At 35.2% G+C, this 2174-nt stretch overlaps 1 protein-coding gene across 1 annotated transcript in view; it reads right to left on the bottom strand.

Annotated features, from left to right (window-relative positions):
* The window catches only part of LOC103514260 (serine/threonine-protein kinase ULK1), a gene marked incomplete in the record, with an annotated part of 21665 nt that extends 20671 nt beyond the window's left edge, over positions 1-994 (bottom strand). The window contains 1 exon segment of the mRNA XM_026827289.1: positions 526-994. Coding sequence (XP_026683090.1) covers positions 526-572 — 47 coding nt within the window.
* Positions 995-2174: the final 1180 nt, after the last annotated feature.

The following is a 2174-nucleotide window of genomic DNA, read 5'->3' on the forward strand; positions in this document are numbered from 1 at the left end:
TGGACTTTTTTACTTTCCTTTTTATCTGGAGGTTGGTGGCTCAAGTTCAAAAAATATACCTACTTACATACTTTTGTAAATCTCCACATAATGATAATAATATGACCTATTTATTCCCTCCTTTTCAGATGGCAAGAGTCCACTCTGAACAATCCATACAAAGCTGCCAGGACAGCTTGGCCTGTTCCTCAAATTGAATCCTTATTCCTGCCTGAATTCAGCATCCAAGGATCTGTCAATGTGGACCATTTTGATGTAAGTAAGGTTTAAGATTAAAAAAAAAAAAAATCAAAATCAAATTTCAAATTCTTTGAGGTTAAGCAGAGCTTTTTCACAACTTTTGTGGATATCACAGCATTACTAAGCTCCTTTGCAGTCAATTTCCATATTTCAATAATCTTTTTACACTGGTAATGCCACCACTGGTTGCTACTCGATTAAAGTAGCTACTCAGTTGTTCTCACGTGGCTGAGTGTACCCCAAACTCCAAGCACGGATCAAAAAAAAAAAAAAACTTTGACCCCGCCCAGGATATCTTTGGTCGAATACTCATAGTCACCAACTATCTCCATGATGGTGGGCCTCGGGCAAGAGTGATCAAAGTAGTTCAAACCAAGTCATACAACTTATGTCTCGTGAGTCTCTACTTTGCCTCTGGAATAATTTTTAATGTCCCTATCACGACATACGATTAGTTGATGCCGTCTATAGAGAACAACCCTAATTATTTGTGTTTCAACTAACATTAATCACTTCATTTCCAGCCAAAGATATCCAAATTTAGATGCTGTGTTGCTGGGAATGTTGAGATGTGTGTACGTCTCTCAATCAATTTTTAACCAGGAGAAACACTTTTCCGCAATTGCAAACACACAAAAGTAACCAGAGATTAGGATGAACGTTTTATTACATGATAACACTGATCTGTCTAATCAAAATTAATTTTAATTAAAATTAATGCGGAAAATTCGTGTTTTTCGCGTTTAGTTCACAGATCTTTAAATCTTTTGCATTTTCCATCTTCGTGATAGCTGCGAAGCTGCGTGATTTCTGATTGGTTGAAAATGGTGACCTTGATCTTATCACAAAACAGCTGATTCTGTTTGCAGTCCGTATTTTAAAAATGTCGAAATTTTTGAGCGGGTAAATTTTAAAAATATTTCGAATTTTCGAACAGTTGCCCAATTTTTTTTTCAAGGTAATCTGCTGTCTCTCCTTTTTATCAGTTTATCAGTTTTATCTCATCTGTGATTGATTAATGATGTCCAACTCGAAGATTAGGATGAACGTTTTATTACATGATAACACTGATCTGTCTAATCAAAATTAATTTTAATTAAAATTAATGCGGAAAATTCGTGTTTTTCGCGTTTAGTTCACAGATCTTTAAATCTTTTGCATTTTCCATCTTCGTGATAGCTGCGAAGCTGCGTGATTTCTGATTGGTTGAAAATGGTGACCTTGATCTTATCACAAAACAGCTGATTCCGTTTGCAGTCCGTATTTTAAAAATGTCGAAATTTTTGAGCGGGTAAATTTTAAAAATATTTTGAACAGTTGCCCAATTTTTTTTCAAGGTAATCTGCTGTCTCTCCTTTTTATCAGTTTATCAGTTTTATCTCATCTGTGATTGATTAATGATGTCCAACTCGATTGAAATATTTACTTACAATTGAAAAACGAGTACAAATTTTTGTCGATGCCAAATCGAACCCGGAACCTTCTGAATGACAAGTTCTTGGTATAGCCAGCCTAGTTAGCTTATAAGGTAGCGCGTCTGCCTTGTAAGCGCTAGGTCGCGGGCCCCGAAAAAAAAAAAAAAAAAAAAAAAAAAAAAAAAAAAAAAAAATCCAACTCGATATTTAACCTGAACGTGGACACAAATGGGGAACAATACCACCCATAGTGTTGAAAAATCTGACTGGTCAAATAGCAGCCGCAAAAGATTTTCACTGCCTATCAAACAGGTGAGTAGAAATTTGGATAATGTAGTCCCCTTCTACTAATATCAAGCACTGTATTTGATATAATTTTATTTTTTATGTAACTACAAGGAGAGAAGAAGAAGAGACTTGCTCGGTGATTTAATGATGACATTCCACAAAACTATACTACACTCAAGCTTTCAGGATCAGGTTTTGAACATTTTTTTTGAGCTGCAGAACAGGATATTT

Source organism: Diaphorina citri, unplaced genomic scaffold (assembly GCF_000475195.1).
Source record: "Diaphorina citri unplaced genomic scaffold, Diaci psyllid genome assembly version 1.1 scaffold1111, whole genome shotgun sequence".
NCBI lineage: Eukaryota > Metazoa > Arthropoda > Insecta > Hemiptera > Psyllidae > Diaphorina > Diaphorina citri.